The 23,571-nt window shown below is 37.3% G+C and overlaps 1 protein-coding gene across 1 annotated transcript in view; it reads right to left on the bottom strand.

The window, feature by feature from the left end:
* LOC140172774 (uncharacterized) overlaps positions 1-18,654 on the bottom strand; it is a 37,669-nt gene extending 19,015 nt beyond the window's left edge. The window contains exons 1-13 of the mRNA XM_072195903.1: positions 18,126-18,654; positions 17,471-17,644; positions 16,644-16,740; positions 11,679-11,744; positions 10,891-10,944; positions 7,919-7,969; positions 7,539-7,604; positions 6,470-6,523; positions 5,051-5,101; positions 1,796-1,861; positions 1,126-1,179; positions 423-473; positions 37-102 (exon numbers count right to left, since the gene is read on the bottom strand). Coding sequence (XP_072052004.1) covers positions 37-102; positions 423-473; positions 1,126-1,179; positions 1,796-1,861; positions 5,051-5,101; positions 6,470-6,523; positions 7,539-7,604; positions 7,919-7,969; positions 10,891-10,944; positions 11,679-11,744; positions 16,644-16,740; positions 17,471-17,644; positions 18,126-18,614 — 1,339 coding nt within the window. The 5' untranslated portion in view covers positions 18,615-18,654. The remainder of the gene's footprint in view (positions 1-36; positions 103-422; positions 474-1,125; positions 1,180-1,795; positions 1,862-5,050; positions 5,102-6,469; positions 6,524-7,538; positions 7,605-7,918; positions 7,970-10,890; positions 10,945-11,678; positions 11,745-16,643; positions 16,741-17,470; positions 17,645-18,125) is intronic.
* Positions 18,655-23,571: the final 4,917 nt, after the last annotated feature.

The following is a 23,571-nucleotide window of genomic DNA, read 5'->3' on the forward strand; positions in this document are numbered from 1 at the left end:
GATGACAGTAAAATTACATGCAAATGAACAAACTACCTTTTCTTGAGTCCATCTGGTTTTGCTTTATTTCTTCAACACCTTGGTGAATTCTACCAGTTTCCACTGAAACAAAAGTTAATCAACATTAATATTACACTCAATTTATGACATGTTACAAAGATAGTAACCTATCTGCTGCAACATATTTCATTATTTTTTTATTGTCAGGCAAAATATTTGTTAACAGTGGACTCTAGAATTAGTTCACTTCCTCCATATTTGCTATTTTGGTGCAGATCATGTCTGTGATTATATTAGGTCAAATAGTACCAATGGTTTTAAATATCAAATTATACAAGTACACCAAGTACACCCAATATAAGACACATGACCCTATGTTAAGACTGTGGTCTTTCATATCACAGGATATTTTACCATCTCACCTTGTGATTGTTGTTCACTTTGACTATTCTGGTCTTCAAGTCTATGGATGCCTGAAAAAAAAACCAATAACACCATTATCATTTCTTTATATGCAAAGGACTATACAGAGTCATGACAGTTCTCTGGTCTAATTTATTTGATTGTAATTAACAATTTGACCTTGTTTCAATCAGCCAATCAGGATCTGAATCAATAAGCCAATCAGAACCTAATTCAATCAGCCAATCAGGACCTAATTTAATAAGCCAATCTAGGCTGATTCAATCAGCCCCTAATTCCATCCACCAATTCAGGACCTAATTCAATCAGCCATTTAGGACTGATCTAATCAGCCAATAAGGTCCAAATTCAATAAGCCAATCAGGACTGATTCAATCAGGCAATCAGGACTGATTCAATAAGCCAATCAGGACTTGATTCAATCAGCCATTCAGGACTGATTCAATCAGCCAATTCAGGACCCAATTCAAAAACCAATCAGGACCTGAATCAATCAACTAATTCTATATTCGAACACTATTATATAAAGCTATATCATCAAAATAATTGTGAAACCGGTTTGTAAAATTTACGTCAAACACCTGCAGTGACCTGTCACAAACACCCCCAAACATGAAAATTTGCCATTATATACATGTCCCTTTACATAATGGATGTGACAATAATTAAAATTGTTAAAATCAACCATTGAACTCCACATACCATCTTTAACATCAACAAGCAGGGCTTTGGCTTCACTTGTTTTTTGGTCAGAGTCTGAAAGAAAAAAAAGAAAAGAAAAATAGCCCAAAATAAATATACATGTAAGGCACCACATCTTATTTGGTCCTATAGCAATAACGGTGCCTGGTTAGGTATTGATGGCTCTTTCTATCGTACCCTGAACACTTACGATAACACTATATAAATGTTAACTATTATAATTTATACAATCTATTACATCACCAGGACATGATAGTAAGAGTCACCGGTACCTAACCGGGCACCGGTAGTGCTATAGGACCAAATAAGATATGTATGCATGTTTGAGGACTTTGAAGTCACCCCCCCCCCCCCACCCTCGTATTCTTTGCATTTGCCTGACCTTATTTTGTTTTTTTACTTCCCACAACAAATCTCTGACATGTATTCATTCAAAATTCATTTTAATACCCATATTAATAATATCTTAGAACTGTACCTCTTGTCTAAACTACAACTGAGTGTACTATAAACACAGTGCTCAAGTGAAATTGATTTGCTTTAGTGCCCCAGAAAAATGAGTTTTCTACTTGCTTCCAAATTACTCAAGATTGTCAAAATGGGCTCAATTTAAAATTCTACATTTGAGAGATGACAGTAAAATTACATGCAGATGAACAAACTACCTTACCTTTTCTTGAGTCCATCTGGATTTGTTTGATTTCTTTAACACCTTGGTGAATTTTACCAGCTTCCACTGTTATCAAAACAAAAGTTAATCAACATTAATATTACACCCAATTGAAAATGTGTAACATGTTTCAAAGATAGCAACCATATCTGCTGCAACATATAATTATTTTCTTATTGTCAGGCAAAATGTTTGTTAACAGTGGATTTTAGTTTACTTCCTCCATATTTGCTATTTTGGTGCAGATCATGTCTGTGATTAGATTAGTAGTATATGGTGTTACGTAGAATTATCATAAGTCAGTGCAAAATTTGCTACACTAGTGGAACCAAGGTTATTTTGCTTCCTTATACCCTAGGTAACAAAACCTGAGTTGGTTCCATTTTTTTTCGAGTGTGTCTTGTGCCATTTTGAAATTCAAAATGGCCACTATATTTAGCCTTTTTAAAGCCGTATTTGTCCCTAAAGCGCACAAAGTCATATTTTTCTTAATGATTATTTATACTTTTGATTGTCAAAACCCACTAAGAACATAATAAGGATCATTTTCTAGAATCCAAGATGGCTGCCAAATCCAAAATGGCCGCCAATTTGTCTAAAATGGTCTGCCAGCTATAAGGACATTGATTTCTTTCCTTTTCCTGATTATTTCCACTGCTTATGTTTCTGAGAATCCACTGAGAACTAAAAACTTAATTTGGTCCATTTTCTCCAATCCAAGATGGCCTCTAAATCCAAAATGGCCGCCTTTTATTGTAATATGGCATACCACTTTGAACAATTACTATCATTGAGAGTAAAATACATCTATCTTATTTCTGTTAGATATGGATAAGAAAATGATTCTAAACATCTGTAGTACAACAATATTGTTTAAGGAGATTATAGGTGCATTTAACCTTTCAAAATGGCCGCCAAAGTGTCTTGAAATTGGCTAAGATTAATTTTTCAGCATTTATGCAATGGAATTTCTATATTGTAATTCAACTTCAAACATTTATGATAGAGCTGACCTTGATGCATGTAAATGCCTAGTTGTCATCATAAGTTCCTCAGTTTGGTGCACAGCTGTAGGCCTATCATATTGGTACACTCTTCATCTGCTCTACAATCACATGCTTTTGTACAAGTCAGATTGTGTCGTCTGCAGGAACATCTTCTGGAGCATTTGCTTATTCCACATCCGCACCTAACAAGCTCGACAACAGACTCGGGAGCTATTGCAATGTCTGACAGGATAGGTACTGGAAATGTTATCTGTATCACTCGACTATCCTAGCTTGAACGGGTCTGGAATATTTGGATTTACCACAAGGTCTTGACTCCAAACATATGCTTGCATATGCGCCCGCAGAATGTGTTGATGCCACACACTTGAAGTTGAAGGAATTTTATCAATCCTCCCTGGTTGGCTCTTGAAGCCTGCCTGCACAAAAACCTTGACTCAGTGCTGTGAGTTCTTCAGGTGTACGTTGCTTCAGTAAAGGCCTTGAAGGCAGTCTTTTTGCCTATACCTCTGATATGTCCACATGTGTCGCATCCTGTTAAACAATGAAATCCCGGAAGCGCTGCTGCTTTTGATGTCCCAAGACGGATATGTATTGGTTTCAGAAAGATTTTCCTTCTGTTGTCACCTGTTCCCATAAGCATGGTTGTCTGAAGACCAAGAACCGTGAGTCTTCGAAGAGCAAGAACCATAACATCTGTATCTTGGGTTATGATATGGACATTCTTTCCAGCTTGAGAGATCTCTGCTAGCTGCATGTAGCATGATTATAGTGTCTGCTTCCTCTTGCGTATTAACACCTGTCGATGGCTGAACATAATTTGTGTTGCTTTTCACATGCAGACGTGTTAGAGCGACTATGAAGGTTGCCGTGTCATATTTGATAATTATGGAAGAGAAAACTCAATCAAAGATATAATCAGACGAATATCATTCAGACAACCATACTTATGGGAAGAGGTGACAACAGAAGGAAACTCTTGCTGAAACCAATACATATCCGTCTTGGTCGTGGGACATCAAAAGCAGCAGCGCTTCCGGGATTTCATTGTTTAACAGGATGCGACACATGTGGACATATCAGAGGTATAGCCAAGAAGACTGCTTTCAAGGCCTTCACTGAAGCAACACCTGAAGAACTCAGGTGATGCAGAGTCTGTTGTCGAGCTTGTGCGGATGTGGAATAAGCAAATGCTCCAGAAGATGTTCCTGCAGACGACACTATCTGAGCTGACTTGTACAGAAGCATGTGCTTGTGGAGCAGATGAAGAGTGTACCAATACAGCTCTGTGCACCAAACTGAGGAACTTGAAAATACTGATAACATAGATGATGAGTATTGATGACAACTAGGCATTTAGATGCCTCAAGGTCAACTCTATCATAAATGTCTGAAGTTGAATTACAATATATTTCAACTTTTAAAAACATGATTTTCTGCATTTCATTGCATAAATGCTGAAAAATTAATCATAGCCAATTTCAAACACTTTGGCGGCCATTTTGAAAGGTGAAATGCATCTTTATTCTCCTTAAACAATGTTGTTGCACTACTTTAAGATGTTTAGAATCATTTTAATATCGATATCTGACAGAAATGAGATACATGTATTTTACTCTCGATGATAGTAATTGCCAAAAGCGGTATGCCATATTTAAAACAAAGGCATCCATTTTGGATTTAGAGGCCATCTTGGATTGGAGAAAATGGACCAAATTAAGTTTTTAGTTCTCAGTGGATTCTCAGAAACATAAGTAGCAAAGATAATCAGGAAAAAGGAAAGAAATCAATGTCCTTATAGCTAGCAGACCATTTTAGACAAATTGGCGGCCATTTTGGATTTGGCAGCCATCTTGGATTCTAGAAAATGATCCTAATCATGTTCTCAGTGGATTTTGACAATCAAAAGTATAAATAATCATTAAGAAAAATATGACTTTGTAGCGCCGAACAAATACGGCTTAAAAAGGCTAAAAATAGTGGCCATTCTGAATTTCAAAATGGCACCAAGGCACATTCGAAAAAATGGAACCAACTCAGGTTTGGTTCGTGAGGGGTATTCAGAAGCTAAAAGCATTGGTTCCACTAGTGTAGCAAATTTTGCACTGGGTTACGTAACACCATGTACTATAGGTCATATAGTACCAATGGTTTAAATATCAAGTTATACAAGTACACCCAATATAAGACACATGACCCTATGTTAAGACTGTGGTCTCTAATATCACAGGATATTTTACCATCTCACCTTGTGATTGTTGTTCACTTTGACTATTCTGGTCTTCAAGTCTATGGATGCCTGAAAAAAAAACCAATAACACCATTATCATTTCTTTATATGCAAAGGACTATACAGAGTCATGACAGTTCTCTGGTCTAATTTATTTGATTGTAATAAACAATTTGACCTCAAAGTGTTTCAATCAGCCAATCAGGATCTGAATCAATCAGCCAATCAGGACCTAATTCAATCAGCCAATCAGGGTCTGAATCAATCAGCCAATCAGGATCTGAATCAATCAGCCAATCAGGATCTGATTCAATCTGTCAATCAAGACCTAATTCAATTAGCCAACCAGGACTGATTTAATCAGCCAATCAGGACCGAATTCAATCAGCCAATCAGGGTCTGAATCAATCAGCCAATCAGGATCTGAATCAATCAGCCAATCAGGATCTGATTCAATCTGTTAATCAAGACCTAATTCAATTAGCCAACCAGGACTGATTTAATCAGCCAATCAGGACCGAATTCAATCAGCAAATTCAGGACCAAATTCAATCAGCCAATCAGGGCCTAATTCAATCAGCTGATCAGGACTGATTCAATCAGCCCCACTTCAATCAGCTGATCAGGACCAAATTCAATCACCCAATCAGGACATGATTCAATCAGCCCCTAATTCAATCCACCAATTCAGGACCTAATTCAATCAGCCATTTAGGACTGATCTTATCAGCCAATAAGGTCCAAATTCAATAAGCCAATCATGACTGATTCAATCAGCCAATTATGACTGATTCAATAAGCCAATCAGGACTGATTCAATCAGCCAATCAAGACCTGATTCAATCAGCAAATTCAGGACCAAATTCAAAAAGCCAATCAGGACCTGATTCAATAAGCCAATCAGGACCTGATTCAATAAGCCAATCAGGACCTGATTCAATAAGCCAATCAGGGTCTGATTCAATAAGCCAATCAGGACTGATTCAATCAGCCAATCAAGACCTGATTCAATCAGCAAATTCAGGACCAAATTCAAAAAGCCAATCAGGACCTGATTCAATAAGCCAATCAGGACCTGATTCAATAAGCCAATCAGGACCTGATTCAATAAGCCAATCAGGACCTGATTCAATCAGCCAATCAGGATGCAATTCAATAACCAATCAGGACCTGAATCAATCAGTTAATCAGGACCTGAATCAATCAACCAATCAGGACCTGAATCAATCAGCTGATCAACTAATTCTATATACACTATTATAAGCTATATCATCAAAATAATTGTGAAACCAGTTTGTGAAATTTACGTAAAACACCTGCATTGACCTGTCACAAACAACCCCAAACATGAAAAATTACCATTATATACATGTCCCTTTACATAATAGATGTGACAATAATTAAAATGCTTAAAATCAACCATTGAACTTCACATACCATCTTTAACATCTACAAGCAGGGCTTTGGTTTCACTTGTTTTTTGGTCAGAGTCTGAAAGAAAAAAAGAAAAGAAAAATAGCACAAAATAAATATACATGTAAGGCACCACATCTTATTTGGTCCTATAGTACTATCGATGGCTCTTTCTATCGTAACATTTGTATAGTGTTTTCATCTAATTGAAAAAACGATAACAATTAACTATTATGCTTTATACAATCTATTACATCACTAGGACATGATAGTAAGAGTCACCGGTATCTAACCAGGCACCGATAGTGCTATAGGACCAAATAAGATGTGTATGCATGTTTGAGGACTTTGAAGTCACCCCCCCCTCATATTCTTTGGATTTGCCTGTCCTTATTTTGTTTTTTACTTCCCACAACAAATCTCTGACATGTATTCATTCATATTCATTTTAATACCCATATTAATATCTTAGAACTGTACATCTGGTGATTGTAAACACAAACCTCTTGTCTAAACTACAACTGAGTGCATAAACACAATGCTCAAGTGAAATTGATTTGCTTTAGTGCCCCAAAAACGATGATACTATATACATGTTAACTATTACATCACCAGGATATGATAGTAAGAGTCATCGGTACTAGTCCGGCTGCCACAGTTTTTGCCACAATTTTGCCACAGAAGCTTGTTTTGGTGTACATAGTTTTGTTTTTGATGGATATTGCTTCTCAAGACTATGAAGTCACTCCCACCCTCATATTCTTTGGATTTGCCTGACCTTATTTTGTTTTTTACTTCACCCAACAGATCTCTAACATGTATTCATTCAAAATTCATTTTAATACCCATATTAATATCTTAGAACTGTACATCTGGTGATTGTAAACACAAACCTCTTGTCTAAACTACATTGTACAACTGAGTGCATAAACACAGTGCTCAAGTGAAATTACCTTGTTTTAGTTGCCCCAGAAATTTGAGTTTTCTACTTGCTTCTAAATTATTCAAGATTGTCAAAATTTGAAAATGGGCTCCATTTAAAATTCTACATGTGATAGATGACACTGAAATTACATGCAAATGAACAACCTACCTTTTCTTGAGTCCATCTGGATTTGTTTTATTTCTTCAACACCTTGGTGAATTCTACCAGTTTCCACTGAAACAAAAGTTAATCAACATTAATATTACACTCAATTTATGACATGTTACAAAGATAGTAACCTTATCTGCTGCAACATATTTAATTATTTTTTTTTTATTGTCAGGCAAAATGTTTGTTAACAGTAGACTCTAGAATTAGTTCACTTCCTCCATATTTGCTATTTTGGTGCAGATCATGTCTGTGATTGTTTAGATCAAATAGTACCAATGGTTTTAAATATCAAGTTATACAAGTACACCCAATATAACACACATGACACTATGTTAAGACTGTGGTCTCTAATATCACAGGATATTTTACCATCTCACCTTGTGATTGTTGTTCACTTTGACTATTCTGGTCTTCAAGTCTATGGATGCCTGAAAAAAAACACCATTATCATTTCTTTATATGCAAAGGACTATACAGAGTCATGACAGTTCTCTGGTCTAATTTATTTGATTGTAATAAACAATTTGACCTCAAAGTGTTTCAATCAGCCAATCAGGATCTGAATCAATCAGCCAATCAGGACCTAATTCAATCAGCCAATCAGGGTCCGAATCAATCAGCCAATCAGGATCTGAATCAATCAGCCAATCAGGATCTGATTCAATCTGTCAATCAGGATCTGAATCAATCAGCCGATCAGGATCTGATTCAATCTGTCAATCAAGACCTAATTTAATTAGCCAACCAGGACTGATTTAATCAGCCAATCAGGACCTAATTCAATCAGCCAATCAGGATCTGAATCAATCAGCCAATCAGGATCTGAATCAATCAGCCAATCAGGATCTGATTCAATCTGTTAATCAAGACCTAATTCAATTAGCCAACCAGGACTGATTTAATCAGCCAATCAGTACTTAATTCAATCAGCTGATCAGGACTGATTCAATCAGCCCACTTCAATCAGCTGATCAGGACCAAATTCAATCACCCAATCAGGACATGATTCAATCAGCCCCTAATTCAATCCACCAATTTAGGACCTGATTCAATCAGCCATTTAGGAGTAATTCAATCAGCAAATTCGGGACCAAATTCAAAAAGCCAATCAGGACCTCATTCAATCAGCCAATCAGGACCTCATTCAATCAGCCAACCAGGACCTCATTCAGTCAGCCAATCAGGACTGATTCAATCAGTCAATCATGACCTGATTCAATCAGCCAAACAGGACTGATTCAATAAGCTAATCCAATAACCAATCAGGACCTGAATCAATCAGTCTCCTGAATCAATCAGCTAATCAACTAATTCTATATACGAACACTATTATAACAGGGATGCCAACCTTGCAACTCAAGAAACTGTACTCACAGACCCCAAAAACTGTATTTTGCCATACAAAACTGTATTTTTTAAGATCATGTGTAATTTCACTTGGAACTAGCTATAAACATTAAAACCTAACTTGTTTTCATGTTTGTCAGAGTGTTTCTACACTGTAAAAACCCTTTTAAGCCCCTTACAGAAGACAAATTTGATAGTTAATGCAATTTTCAAAGAGGCTCCATTTTGGAGTTATAGCACTTTTTAATGTCCACTTTCCTATACTTAACCATGTACAAGGCATTTTTGAAACGGCTGCACTGGCTTTATTTCATGATTTGCGTGGCTGACCTTCCTATATGTGATGCACAATTACAAACTCATAATTCATTGATTCAAGTGACCATCCACCAGAAGTCAAACACCCACCTCCCCCACTCCCACCCCGGGCTACTGGTGATTACTATTTTTCACAAGGACAAGCTTGGTATGAATCACTAAGAAATTAAAATGTAATTTTCAAAGAGGCTCCATTTTGGAGTTATAGCACTTTTTAATGTCCACTTTCCTATACTTAACCATGTACAAGGCATTTTTGAAACGGCTGCACTGGCTTTATTTCATGATTAGCGTGGCTGACCTTCCTATATGTGATGCACAATTTTATACTAATAATTCATTGATTCAAGTGGATCATTCCAACAGAACCACCCCACCCCCACTTGGGGGGGAGGGGTCACCGGTGTGGCCTACCTCACATCATAGATACATGCTTGAAACGCTGAAGAGCATATTTGAAAAAAATATTAATGTGCCACTGCCTGTAACCATTATTTTTTTTAATGTGCATGCATCATCTGAAAGTCGGCAGTTAGGAAACCATCTTGTAGGCCTATTCTTTTGCACCAATAAATAGTTGACTAAATACTTGCATATTGCATAATTATGTAGCAGTTAGATAGTTAATAAAAATATTAATGTGCATGAACCATCTGAAAGTCAAGAAAAAATTATTTCGGAAACCATATTGTAGGCCTATTAAACATGTTAAATATTTTTTAATGTGCATGCATCAACCGAAAGTCGGCAGAAAAACGCTAGGAATCCATCTTGTAGGCCTTTTCTTTTGCACCAGTAGAGATAAATAGTTGACTAAGTACCTTCAGAAGACATTACATAGGTAGCAGTTAGATAGTTAATAAAAATTATTAATGTGCATGACCCATTTGAAAGTCAAGAGAAAATTATTTCGGAAACCATATTGTAGGCCTATTTTAACATGGTTAAATATTTTTAATGTGCATGCATCATCCGAAAGTCGAAAGTCGGCAGAAAAACGCTGTAGGAATCCATCTTGTAGGCCTATTCTTTTGCACCAGTAGAGCTAAATAGTTGACTGAGTACCTTCAGAAGACATTACATAGGTAGTAGTTAGATAGTTAATAAAAAATATTAATGTGCATGAACCATCTGAAAGTCAAGAGAAAATTATTTCGGAAACCATCTCGTAGGCTTACTAAACATGTTAAATATTTTTTAATGTGCATGCATCATCCAAAAGTCGGCAGAATGCGTGATTAACGGGCAGTGGAGTCGGAACGAAGAGCGATTTTGTTTCAACTTTTAAGTTTTATACATCGCTAGGCTTCAAATTATCAGTTATTTTAACTCTGGTAAGTGAAATTGACATCCTTAGAACTCACCCCCAAATTTTATTTCAAATCACATCGAACTCAAAGACCACAATTTTTTTTTTGATAGGCTAAACGAAAATCGTATTTTTTGAGGGGAAAACGTAAAATCGTATTTTAATCAAAAAATCGTACAAAATACGGCAAAATCGTACTAGTTGGCATCCCTGTTATAAGCTTTATCATCAAAATAATTGTGAAACCAATTTTACGCCAAACACCTGCAGTGACCTGCCATAAACAGCCCCAAACATGAAAATTTACATGTCCCTTTATATAATGGATTTGACAATAATTAAAATTGTTGAAATCAACCATTGAACTCCACATACCATCTTTAACATCTACAAGCAGGGCTTTGGTTTCACTTGTTTTTTGGTCAGAGTCTGAAAGAAAAAAAGAAAAGAAAAATAGCACAAAATAAATATCCATGTAAGGCACCACATCTTATTTGGTCCTATAGCACTATTGATGGCTCTTTGTATAGTAACATTTGTATAGTGTTTTCATCTAATTGAAAAACGATAACACTTAACTATTATGCTTTATACAATCTATTACATCACCAGGACATGATAGTAAGAGTCACCAGTACCTAACCAGGCACTGATAGTGCTATAGGACCAAATAATATGGGTATGCATGTCACCAGGATATGATAGTAAGAGTCATCGGTACTGTTCCGGCTGCCACAGTTTTTGCCACAATTTTGCCACAGAAGCTTGTTTTGGTGTACATAGTTTTGTTTTTGATGGATATTGCTTCTCAAGACTATGAAGTCACTCCCACCCTCATATTCTTTGGATTTGCCTGACCTTATTTTGTTTTTTACTTCACCCAACAGATCTCTAACATGTATTCATTCAATATTCATTTTAATACCCATATTAATATCTTAGAACTGTACATCTGGTGATAGCAAACTCAAACCTCTTGTCTAAACTACAACTGAGTGTATAAACACAATGCTAAAGTGAAATTGTCTTGCTTCTAATAGTGCCCCAAAAATTTTGAGTTTTTTACTTGCTTTTAAATTACTCTTGACAAAATGGGCTCCATTTAAAATTCTACATGTGAGAGATGACACTGAAATTACATGCAAATGAACAAACTACCCTACCTTTTCTTGAGTCCATCTGGATTTGTTTTATTTCTTCAACACCTTGGTGAATTTTACCAGTTTCCACTGAAACAAAAGTTAATCAACATTAATATTACACTCAATTTCTGACATGTTACAAAGATAGTAACCTTATCTGCTGCAACATATTTAATTATTTCTTTTTATTGCCAGGCAAAATGTTTGCTAACAGTGGACTCTAGAATTAGTTCACTTCCTCCATATTTGCTATTTTGGTGCAGATCATGTCTGTGATTGTTTAGCACCTGGACCTACATGTACAGGTATAGTCTCTGTATGTGGGACCAATCTTTGTGCTCCCTTCAAATGGTAACTAGAATTACGTGGTTCGTAATTAAGGTGGCCCCCACACAGTGTCGACTTCCTATTCGATAAATATAAATTTAATACTCCGTTGGTGAGCGACGGGCGACTGGTATTTCACCGAACGCAAGAAAAGGAGTTCTATCTGATTGGCTAGCAATCGATCGCTTAGGTCGCTTAGTAGTCAACTACAAACTCAAAACTGAGCATCGTATTCAATTCGATTGAAATCGATATTCTATTATTGCCGTAGATAAAGAGAGTGATAGTGTGTCAATAATGTACATTGTATTGCAGCTGGATTTTACATGCATTCTTTTATATAAATTTTTTCTCAAAGAGTTGAATATGATCAAAATTTTTACTCAGGATTTCAAATTTTTACCCAAATTGCAGTTAAACATATCCACAGCAAAATACCGGTCCTCACTAATTAGTGTATTTAATTTCCAGTTAGTGTATTTAAGATAAAACCTGACAACAAATAAAATTTTCTTGCAATAGAAATATCATATGGGATACTGATATGGTAGGTCATAACCGCCACAACGTGGAGCTGCTACGATGTAGCTGACTTTTTGCTCCGTGGAGCCAAATTGACCAATCATGATCATGTTAGAGTTTTTCATTACTCGGAGGTAAAACTGACTAATTAAGTACGACTTACTCATTACGTGAAGCAAATTTATTCATTAAGAATTTGCCAGACGAGCATCACATAGTTGCAAGATATCCTCGGTCACGAAAGTTATGATTCAAAAAGTAGTTTACGGTATGAAAAGTACGAACTGACTTATTATTAAGATGGACATGCACTCATAAGAAACTCATACAGTATTGTACATAACTATATAGCTAGGCAGAGTGGTGGTAAACTATGCACACAGTTCTGCGATCTGCAGTGTATCGCCGGGAGCTAATTTGTATAACTTGCGCGGTGTCCCCTGCGAATTCGACCTTCAGCAAACTGCAAACCAGTTCGGATTTACTTTATATACTAGTAGTAGGCCATACATACTGTAGTTACTGTCCGTTTTCCTATAATACTCAGTGCGCTCACCATTGACGCGTGTCCTCTACAAATAGTGTATGTTAGAAGTATAGGCCATTGCCTAGTTGACGTCACTACTGTGTAAAAAATAACCGCCAATATTTAAAGTATTCTCTGAAATTCTAGAAAATATAGTTTTGTAACATGTCCTAAATTTTTAGCTAATTTAGGTGTTTGGAAATATTGGTACTTTTGTACCAAAAAATATGAAGAAATTATTTCTAAACCGTGTTAAGTCATTAAGCTTCTCATTTTCAAGAACGCTGGTTAACAATAAGCAGACTATTGTCTCATTTCGTAAACAAAAGCCCACAGTATTGTTACCTTGCGTTCAGCTTTATAATCGCTCACCCAACTGAAACTATAATACCAGCTCATTGCTCATTGCACAGGTAAAACAGACACAAGTGCAGTATGTATTTAACCAGAGAAGATCTGATGTAACATAGTTGAGCCGTTTTCATTGAGTGTTGTCTTGGTTTAATAGCTTTTAATAGGGTTTAAGTCCTTCAAAGGTCGTGGTGAGTTCTACTGTAGACATGACTGCATCATGATTATTTTTAAGTCAACAACATTCAACAATATGATCACCGTGATAGTATGAGAGTATCAGTACCGTGGGTGTCAGTGATCCTGGCCTGACACAGTAGACAAACAATGCATGCAAGCAGGAGGGTGAAATTGCATAGGAACAATGCCGGAAACTACGTCACGCTATTGTTCGACTTAAACTACATCATTTTTAACCCCTTCCGTTTCCGTTAATACAGCTTTAGTCTCCTCCACCTTCGCAACACGGTACGTGGAGTGACTGAATCACAATGACAGCGGAGGAGAATACTAGCTGGTCAGACAATTTAATTCTATCAAGCATATAATACCTGAACAATCACCGTCCATTTGATCGATTTACTACAGAATATATTGTATACACAAAATATAATTTTAAAATTGTAAACCTGTTAACTTATATACTTGTGTACTAAAGTATAAGGACACGTGAATAAAATCATGTAGAAGACAAAATGGCCGCTAATCCGCCTATTGTCTAGACTTAAACTACATCTTCCGGTTTGTTACGTAATACTAGGATGCCATGCCCTGATGCAAGGTAACATTGACTATACACTAATCAAACAATGGTATTGATCCTGTACAACTGGTCGTGGTTTATTTACAATCGATTCATTTAAAATCCCCATAGTAAACATTAATTTTGGCAAGAGTTTTTCTCTCTGGAACGAGGATGCATCCACTGGCTCCGCGTAATGAAAAGATCTAACATGATTGGTCAATTTAGCTCCGCGAAGCGAAAAGTAAGCTACGCGTAGCAGCTCCACGTTGTGGCGGTTACGGCCAGCCATATATTGATCATGCGAAAATCGTGAAACATAGAATAGAAACAGTGTGGCAGGCGCCAAAATCTCAAATTGTATGCTTAGCCTGAGTTGCACGGCCTATCTCGAATAAAATCACCATGCGTAGTTGTTGAAAAACGTGAGGATTCATCGTACTATCACGGCAATTTTTAACACGAAGATATAGGGATGATGACGGTGTGCCCCACACAAAGGTGTGTAAATAACAAAGGTTTGTAAATACAAATAATATGCAATATATGCAAATAAGCTCATTAATATTCATAAATATGCAAATAACATGACACAAAACTATACAGCACATCAGGCCAGCATATCCAATCACCAAACCAAGTTTGATATAATATTGGATGGCTGAGCATGATACCATAACATATCGGATGAGTCATAAAAATATCGGACGAGCCAACAGCGAGTTCGATATTTGTATGACAAATCCGATATGTTATGGTATCATGCAAAATAAGCCATCCAATATTATCATTATTAGGTTTTCTTAACTCCTAATAACCCTGAAAACATAATAATGAAGTTGATCGGTTATTACGTTTAAGCTGTAGAGTGGATTGATGAAAATGTAGGCAAAATATGCAAATAAGCTCATTAATATTCATAAATATGCAAATAACATGACACAAAACTATACAGCACATCAAGCCAGCATATCCAATCACCAAACCAAGTTTGAAGTTGATCGCTTATTGCATTGAAACTGCAGAGTGGATTAATGAAAATGTAGGCAAAATATGCAAATAAGCTCATTAATATTCATATATATGCAAATAACATGATACAAAACTATACAGCACATCAGGCCAGCATATCCAATCACCAAACCAAGTTTGATATAATATTGGGTGGCTGAGCATGATACCATAACATATCGGATGAGTCATAAAAATATCGGACGAGCCAACGGCGAGTTCGATATTAGTATGACGAATCCGATATGTTATGGTATCATGCGAAATAAGCCATCCAATATTATCATTATTAGGTTTTCTTAACTCCTAATAACCCTGAAAACATAATAATGAAGTTGATCGCTTATTGCGTTTAACCTGCAGAGTGGATTAATGACAATGTAGGCAAAATATGCTAATAAGCTCATTAATATTCATAAATATGCAAATAACATGTCACAAAACTATACAGCACATCAGGCGAGCATATCCAATCACCAAACCAAGTTTAAAGTTGATCCCTTATTGCGTTTAACCTGCAGAGTGGATTAATGACAATGTAGGCAAAATATGCAAATAAGCTCCTTATTATTCATAAATATGCAAATAGCATGTCACAAAACTATACAGCACATCATGCTACCATATCCTATGACCGTACCAAGTTTGAAGTTGATCTGTTATTGCGTTCGGGCTGCACAGTGGATTAAAGAATTTGCTTCCGCCCGGACAGCCAAACAAACAAAGAAACAAACAAACAAACAAAGAACCAGGCAACCATCCGGATGATAACATAAGCCCCACACATGTGTGGGGGCCAAAAAGGGGATGAGCAGTAAACCAGATTGAATCTATTGATATTTTTGATATTTAACAGTCCTCAAAGTAAACTTTATAAATCTAATGATATGTACTTAAAGTGTATGTAGCTGGGATGAAAAGCTGATGGTCAATTGAAAATTTTGACCTTTCGTATTGAAGATATGGATTCCCCCCCAAAAAAAAAACCCAAAACAAAACAAAGTTGGTCTTTTGGGGCCAAAAAATATATTATCTTCAATATGAAAGGTCAAAATATTCAATTGATCGTCGGCTTTTCATCCCAGCTACATACACTTTCAGCCCATATCATTAGATTTATAAACTTTTCTTCAAGGACTGTTATAAAACTCAAATTTAAAAAATATCAAATTTTAATCATTTGTCATAGAATTTGTATTATATCGCGAATTTCAAAAAATCAAAATTATTTGATATCAGAAGGGCATTCTTTGTATTTGTTGTCGTATGCAATTCGATACATGTATGTCTGATGTGCTCTCATGTCCCACAAAAAATGCTGTCCAAACGCTCATACCAGAGCCCTTAAATCCGAATTAAACATGAGCTGCTTAAACTGGCTATTGCGGCACAAACATAGATTTGAGAATAGTTTATATTATCCAGATTTGCAATAGTACGAGGCTGCATTTGGTGACTTTAAATGACTTTTTGTTTGTGTGTAAATAATGCTTCATTAATGACTCACATTTGAAGATATTTTCCAAGGATGTAGCTGTTTGCTGTAGCACATCACACAAAGCTGTCTTCATTTCTGATGTAAAAAGTATTGGAGAACTGCTAATCTGAAAATATAAAGTTGGGGAGATCAAATGAAATTTAACTAAAGAGATGTATCAATTTAACACTGAATTGTTAATGCATTAACACTTTTCACTGGACCATTTTGCTTGTTATTGTTTCATTTGGTTTTCAGTTCAGCACATAAATGCATGTACATGTAAGGTAAGGGTGAAACTTAAAAGGGGAAATTGATAGCCTCATCCTCCCTTTACCCCCATCAAATTTGAGATTTTGGCATGTACAGTTCAACTTCCCTTATCCAGATCTTGTTCACACACAGATATCTTGTTATCCATCTGTGTGATCTTCATTGAAAACCAACTTTGTTTAAGCCATCATAACAAAACTTATTTTCAGGTCCAAAATTTCATTGGGGTTATGAGAAGAAAATATTGTCCAGATCTCAAAATTGATGTTTAAAATAAGTGTGGGGTTATATCAACAGCGCCACACCCAGAGGGTTGGTCACTTGAACATAAAAGTGCAATACCCATGCTCATTAATCAACCTCAAAACATGTATACCCTAATCACACAGCTGATTGTAGCAACTTTGCTACCCTAAATGGTGTAACTGTCAACATTCAATTTCCTATGCTGTAACCACAACCACAAAATGTACCAATATCACATTAAATCATGATGATAAAAAGACTATTTTTACAGATTTTGTAAAAGTCACAATAGCAGCTGATGACATGTATAATAGAACAATACTAGTAATATTCATTACCTCCATAACTTTTGTCTTCATATGGGCAGATTGAGATGAATTGAGACGCTGAAGTTCTTCCAAGCATGTTATAAAGTCTTCTACATCTTGCAGATGCTGCTTCATGTCCTGATCACTGATGTGCAGATCACCTTTCAGATCAGAGTGTGCAAGATTGTTTCTTACTCTATTAACCTAGAAAGAATAAACATGGAGCAATTCCAAACAGGTTTATCTTCAAATGGATGCAGCTATACATAGATGTTAATTTTACTTCAATGGGTACTCACAATTCCACTCAAGACAATGGTGGCAGCACAGCCTTACATACGAGGGAATATATCTCAGAATTTGCCCTCCCTATGATGAGGGGCAAAATCAGTACAGTATAATTCATTTACAAGCATATGCCTCTAAATGAGCGGGGGGTTTTAACAAAAGGCAGACACCCTCCACAACAACATTACAATAGATAGGTCTTACTTATTAAATACTTGTTTGTACAGCCACCTGTATCAGTAATATAGTTGCTCAAATGGCAAATAGTGTTTTTGTGTAGGTTATCTGCCTTTTGTCTCTTTCATCACCCCCCCCACCCCCCTTTCAGTACGTCATTTATTTCTTTTTGTGCAACAGGAAATCTGCGAAGTCCAAAAATCAAGTTCGCAGTACATACCTTCTGAATAGTTCCATAAGGATCGGGACAGTTGCTTGTGCCATGATTCCTCCGATGAAATTCTCCAAAGCCAAGCATGATTTTGAGAATACTTGCAGGGTCTAAATGTTCAATTTTGGTTGGTATTTGTCCAGAAGGCAAATGAAGTGCAAATGCTTTGGCTATTTCAATTGGGTTGGTGTACAGATGATGAGCGTTGACATTCTTCCATGCAATCACCGACTTCGGCGACTTGTACGCAGCTTTTTCCAAAGTACTTCCACACAGGATACAATTTGAACAGGAGGACAATTGCCTCTTTGGCTTGCAAGATTGTGACTGGCGGCAACCAGCAGCAGCACCTACACATTGCAGTAAATGACCACCCTGTATCTGGTTTGAATGCCATGATCTGATGGCAGCCTCGACCTCAGGCGCAGTCTCCTTGCAGACATAATGGAGAACTTGACAGAGTTTGAAAAAGTTGGTTGGGGGTGCAGGCTGAGCCATTATGACTTACAAATCATGGTAATGGAGTTGGAGATATCAGTCATCTAAAGAAGAAAAACAAAACATTTTGTAAAAAACATATACAGGACTCAGTTTTGCAAAATCATCAAGTAAGAATCGTCCATGGATTTCTGGTCAAGGATGACAACAAATTGTGTTTGATTGCCCCTCCCCCCTCCCTCCCCGAACAAATTATCAAGATTTGGTTAGTTTATAAAGCATGGAGCTGACAGCTTATTCTTTGTTAGTCTATACCAGGGGTTCTCAATTAAATTCCCTCAAGGGCCCTAATCATTTCAAAGATTTGTGTTTGGTCCAAGCTCTGAAATGCTTACTGTACATTTCAGAGCTGTTCAAAGGCCTACCACACTTGGTCAACTTGGCCAGATCTGGTCCGCCTATTGAGAACCTCTGGCCTATAATAAGTCTATAGCATAATTTAGCCTCACATGCTAGCCCCAAGCGCAGGGTTAAGAATCTCAACTTTCTTTGTTCATGGGCCACTTGAAAAAGGGGTCAACTGTCAAACACATTTCAAACTTACATGCTTAAGGGCCAAATATGCACCTGTTTCTAACCTTTTCCATTATGGTACATTTTAGAGTTGGTCAAGGGATACATCAAGTGGGAGGCAGGTTGTGGCAGGCTTTGAGTTTTGAAAAAACTAGGCGTGCAATAAATCGCACTCTGTCAGGCAAGCTGTCAGGTGTGCTAAACTGCACGTGTGAAGAAGTTTTAAAACTTAAAGAGTCACACAGATGGCTAACTTAAGATGAGCCCTCCACAAGCATTGCATAAGCTTGCCTAAAACTCAAATTCTGTTGCAGGCTACCTGGTAACCAATACCATGGGTCAATTCCACTGGCCTGCCATATTTTAACACATGTGTTTTTAACTTCTGTTTTGGATTTTAGGTAACCTTCAGTCAAGTATTTTGGCCCATTTTATTTAACAAGGCAGTTCTCAAACCACGAGTCTCGCCTGCTTTCGCGACTTCTGTTTTTAACTTATTGTTTAGAATTTGATTCTCTTTCAAATGAAAGAACTTTCAGCTAAAAATATTGAATGTAAAAATTTTATGAACATCCCTAGCGACGCTTAGTCAGGTACAGCGTGAGCAAACTCAAAATAAAAATAGCGCAAATTGCGCGAGCGTACACAAAAGAAACTTCGCGCATAAGACAGCGATGTCGCCAGATCTGAACACTGCTTCTTCTTCCGAAATAGTGTCAACTGCATTTTGATGAGTGTGTGCGGCGGGCAAACTAGTCTAACTTGTTTTGGGCTTCTTTAAATGCTGCTGGTGATGGTGCTTTTGATGACTGTTTCAGATAGAAGATTCCACTCCTGGATAGTGCGAGGAAAGAAGCTGGTTCTGTGATAATCAGTACGGGAGTGTGGTATGTGGTAGGCGAGTGTGTTTTCAGAGCACGTTGGTGTGGTGAGGTTTTTGGATATGACAAACTGATTGGGGTCAACAGCAACATGGTTGTGATGAATTTTGTAGAACATTGAGAGTCTTGCATTCTGTCTTCTTTCTGCCAGAGTAGGCCATGATAGAGTTTTGAGCATTCCAGTTACGCTGTTGGTGCAACAATATTTGTTTAATGTGAATCTTGCTGCACGTCGCTGGACCATCTCAAGTTTTTTGGTGAGATGATCAGTATGAGTGTCCCAGACGGAGTAACTATACTCTATAATTAAAGACAAAGATAAAAAGACTAGTTTGCGTCTGACGTCACTGTCAATCAAATTCTCTACGATCCTTGATTGGCTAATAGCGCGTATAAGGAAGGTCGATTCATCTGGCTGGTGCTGATCGGAGAAAAGGAATAGCAGTGAATGGCTAAAATTACGTACTCTTACCAGGCAAAAAACAACTTTTCTAGGCATTGTGGACATGGTGCCTTCGGTTAAGAAAGTTTCCTACTATTAAGACCTAACTTTTGAGATGGTTTGTATGTTTGATGGTGCAAAATTAACAACAAGGTGCCCGATTTTACCGCCGTGTTCAGCAACTCATATCATCACGACACTTGTAAACAAACCGTGCTCAGAGTTTGATTGACAGATGACGTCAGACGCAAACTAGTCTTTTTATCTTTGTCTTTCATTATAGTAGCGGACAGACTAGCGACTTGAAGGCTTGGGCTTTGACTTTGGGGTTATTGACATTCAAATTGCGACAAAGGAAATTCAGGGTGTTATTTGCCTTAGCCACCACGCGATAAACATGCTTATCCCAGCGGAGATCATGAGATACAGTAAGACCAAGATATTTGATGTAGTTGACATGTTCTAATTGATGACCATGCATGGTGAAGTTGTTCATAATAAGATTCTTCTTACGCGAGATGGTGATGACTTGACACTTATCTGGATGGAACTGCATTTTCCACTTTTCTTCCCAAACTGTTAACGTATCAAGATCTGCCTGCAGAAGTTGGGCATCCTTGTCACTTTTGACAGCCATATAAATCATTGTGTCGTCAGCGAAGAGGCGAGTTGTTGATGTTAGCTGCTCGCTGCTCCGCAATGTCATTGATGTAGTATAAAAACAGACACGGTCCCAAGACCGACCCTGGGGGACTCCGGAGATAACGGGCACTCTGCTAGATGAAACACCTTCGACCACGACTGATTGCGTACAATCTCTAAGAAAGCTGGCAATCCAACTGTTGACACAACCATCATCCATCAATGCCATACCATTATATTTAAGCTTCTCCACAAGGCGGCGGTGACCAACTCTGTCGAAGGCTTTTGTGAAATCTAATACACAGACGTCCGAATGATTACCTTCATGCATGTTGGCAACTATATCGTGGACAAATTCTAAAAGCTGAGTCTCGCATGACCTGCGGTCCCTAAAACCGTGTTGCAGTGCGTAAAAGATGTTGTTACGACTCGCATGGTTCATCAGGTTACTACAAATCACATATGTGACGTGTCATGTCAAAAGGAGACACTTTTGGGCAGGATCGTAAATGGAGAAATAGCCAAAAATATGCCCGAGGGTAAATTTTTCACAAATTGGCGTTTGTTTAATTTGTGATGTTATTAATGTTTGAAATATTGTCTGATAGTTTCAGACCGAATATAACTGGCATTTTGTATTTTTAGAGACATTTTCAAGGTAATTCCTACTCCCAACATTGTCAATAATATTTTTAATGGCCGATATCTCAATTTCCAATTTTATAATACCATAACTTACGAACTCAATATCTTCGCTTAGGAATGTCCGATTTCATTGGGGAAAACGGTGTTGTGGAGCAAAACATCTCTTTATTTAAGATATGTAAAAACCTCAAAATTGATAACCTGCCCAAAAGTGTCTCCTTTTGACATGACACGTCACATATGTTCCATAACTTTGGAGGCAATGCAAGTTAAACTGATTGGGCAATAGTTAGCTGGATCATACTTCTGACTGACCCTTTTTGAAAATGGGTGACACGTTCGCATGTCTCCAGTCAGATGGCACACTACCCTCGCTGAGAGATTTACGGAAAATTCTGGTTAGAGGATCCGCGATGATACTTGAAAGCTCTTTCAACTGGGGCTGACATTATCTGGTCCAGCTGCTTTACCAGGTTTGAGATTTTTTAACAGCTTCTCAACACCAGGAACCGTGATGTTAATAGATGGCATAGCACCTTCAGTAAGACCGCCTGAAACGATACCAGCGAATGAAGTGTTTCTAGATGATTTCAAGAACACCACCACCCATGCGTAAGACCTCTTTAGCCTACGTCTCGTATCCTATTATATCACTCATACATAAATTCTAGACAGTTCATTGGTTGATTACCATTTATCATTTTTACTATCACCCTCTCTGTGTGATAGTCTTTACCATCATAGTGCTCTGCCGTCAGAGTGCGCCTGCACCAAGCCGCATGCGCAGACTCTTGGACTCGCCGATGAAGTTATGGGGTGGACCCCAAAATGTGAAGTATATCACGGCAAAACATGGTGTTATGTTGATGAAAAATGTATTTCCTACCTTAAATAGTATTTTAGTAATAGAATTTATGCATGAGTGATATAAAACAAATATTAACTGTCTTAAATTGTGTAATGGTCGAAATATAAATCACTCGGTGAGAGATGTATTGTTCCATTCCACTCGCCGTTCCGGCTCGTTTGATAAACGTCAACAAAAGGTAATTTTTCTCACGAGCAGAACGCACATGTCACAATGGCGGCTCTAATGCTGGTTTCATACTTTCATGTAGCTTGCCGCTGATCGACATGACGCATGAGCAGTGCAGTTAAACGGACATAAACAAGGTTTACGATACACCCATCGAATGTGTGTCATTGGCCCGGTCATTGGCCCTCAGAGACACACACACACACAGGCATAGAGTTCTGCAGTAGCATGTTTTGTTGACATTTTTTTAAATGTTTATCTTCATGACAGTTCTAATACCATCAACTGACAACCAAATACAAAGGATATCAGTTGGCAATCTTAATGTTATGCAATCAAGTTTATTTACACTATCAATCTTACAACATCAATTGAGCAGAAAGTCACTGAGTCACACCATTCAAGTACCAATATTGATTACCTCAAGTGGCATACTGCAGTAACTAGATATGACCCCATGTGATTTCAATGATATTTTGTATTAACAAAACCATGTTTTCCTTGATTTTGGTATGAAATTGATCAAATAAAATTCAATGTCATGTCAATTTGGAGTTATTAAGGGCAACTAAAACTGATTTGAGGTAAGTTTTATCTGTTTGGAATCTGTATTGACTATTCTGAGGGAATTACTGCAATATGTAAACAAACCAATTCATGGCCCATGAACATGCTGTACTGGTTTTCAGTACCGGTACCCTGTTTTCCATGGGTGACTGTAGGAACCCATGGATTCGATCCATGTAGGTTTACGATTGGCTGATATGTCATCGCATCGCATGTGTATAAAATTAGTCT

Source organism: Amphiura filiformis, chromosome 16 (assembly GCF_039555335.1).
Source record: "Amphiura filiformis chromosome 16, Afil_fr2py, whole genome shotgun sequence".
Lineage (NCBI taxonomy): Eukaryota > Metazoa > Echinodermata > Ophiuroidea > Amphilepidida > Amphiuridae > Amphiura > Amphiura filiformis.